Genomic DNA, 1,225 nt, shown 5'->3' with positions numbered 1-1,225 from the left:
GTAAATCGCCAGAATGCCGACACCTCCTCTCATCTCCACCGCTCCCATGTTTTATTTTGTGTTGCCATAAGTTAGTCTCTCTGCGTTTCTGCGCTGGGCTAATGCTAATGCTAATAATGCTAATGCGAGGATAATAAAATGGTGGCTTCACAACACTTTTTTTTTGTTTTACGGGGCGTGGTTTGCAATCCGCCCAGCCAATCAGAAATATAGCTCTTTTCTCACAAGAGAGCCGCATGAGAGTCCCTGCTCTCTAAAGGGGGTAAAAAGGTTCTCATGAACTCATTTTAGTTCCGGCTCTTTTTGGTGTGAACGCGACATTTCGGAACTATATCGGAACTAAAGTGGGAAAAGTACTCCGGTGTGAACGCGGAGACATGTTAATACTGTGTTATAGAGACATGTTATGATAGGGACATGTTATCAATGTGTTATAGAGACATGTTATTACTGTGTTATAGAGACATGTTATGATAGGGACATGTTATCACCATGTTATAGAGTTACCTGCCCATCTGCTTGTAGGCCTCCTCAGCCACAGCGAAGATATGGGGGTCCATGTCCCCCATGTTCTGGCCGCTGTAAGCCCGGATCACTTCCTCTCCGTAGATATGGAGCTGGTCATACGGGTTGATGGCCACCAGCACGATGCCTGCAGACACACAGGGATATGCATTCATATATAACCTATGATTCATTATTATAACATGTACATGTGTATATGATGGCACTCAGTGTACCGCAGTAGGTGTAGATGTGGTTGGGCTCCAGGAAGCGGACCCTCAGGTTGTGCAGCACTGCAGGTTCATGAAGGTAGCTCAGCGCCGTCAGGTCGTTCTCCCCCACCAGGATGTCTGGGTTACGCAGGAAGGGGAGGGGCTTCCCCTTCGGACCCACCGGGTAGGCCAGCGTCTGAGCACACACACAGACACACAATCATTTCATACATCTGTACCCTTTAACAATAAGAGATTTTCAGAATGAGAGCGTACCGTGTCATCCTCCAGTCTCAGCAGCAGCTCCGGTTCTCCCTCCTTGAAGTCTCTGATGATCTCTGCAGCTTTCCACACCTCAGAGGGGTCAGGGATCCAGACCCGGGTGTACTACACACACACACACACACACACACACACACACACACACACACACACACACACACACACACACACACACACACACACACACACACACACACACACACACACAGAGACACACACACTCACTC

At 48.3% G+C, this 1,225-nt stretch overlaps 1 protein-coding gene across 1 annotated transcript; it reads right to left on the bottom strand.

Annotated features, from left to right (window-relative positions):
* Positions 1–507: 507 nt before the first annotated feature.
* On the bottom strand, positions 508–1,103 carry LOC104942706 (unconventional myosin-Vb-like; the record flags this gene model as incomplete). Its single annotated transcript, XM_010767974.1, has 3 exons — positions 508–652; positions 741–912; positions 993–1,103. Coding segments are annotated over 3 exons (428 nt in total), but the record flags the coding sequence as incomplete, so codon positions are not given.
* Positions 1,104–1,225: the final 122 nt, after the last annotated feature.

This window comes from Notothenia coriiceps, unplaced genomic scaffold, assembly GCF_000735185.1.
Source record: "Notothenia coriiceps isolate Sejong01 unplaced genomic scaffold, NC01 NC01_scaffold00004977, whole genome shotgun sequence".
Classification (NCBI taxonomy): domain Eukaryota; kingdom Metazoa; phylum Chordata; class Actinopteri; order Perciformes; family Nototheniidae; genus Notothenia; species Notothenia coriiceps.
Note: the sequence above shows the minus strand (reverse complement) of the source record. Positions and strands in the feature narration are given on the sequence as shown.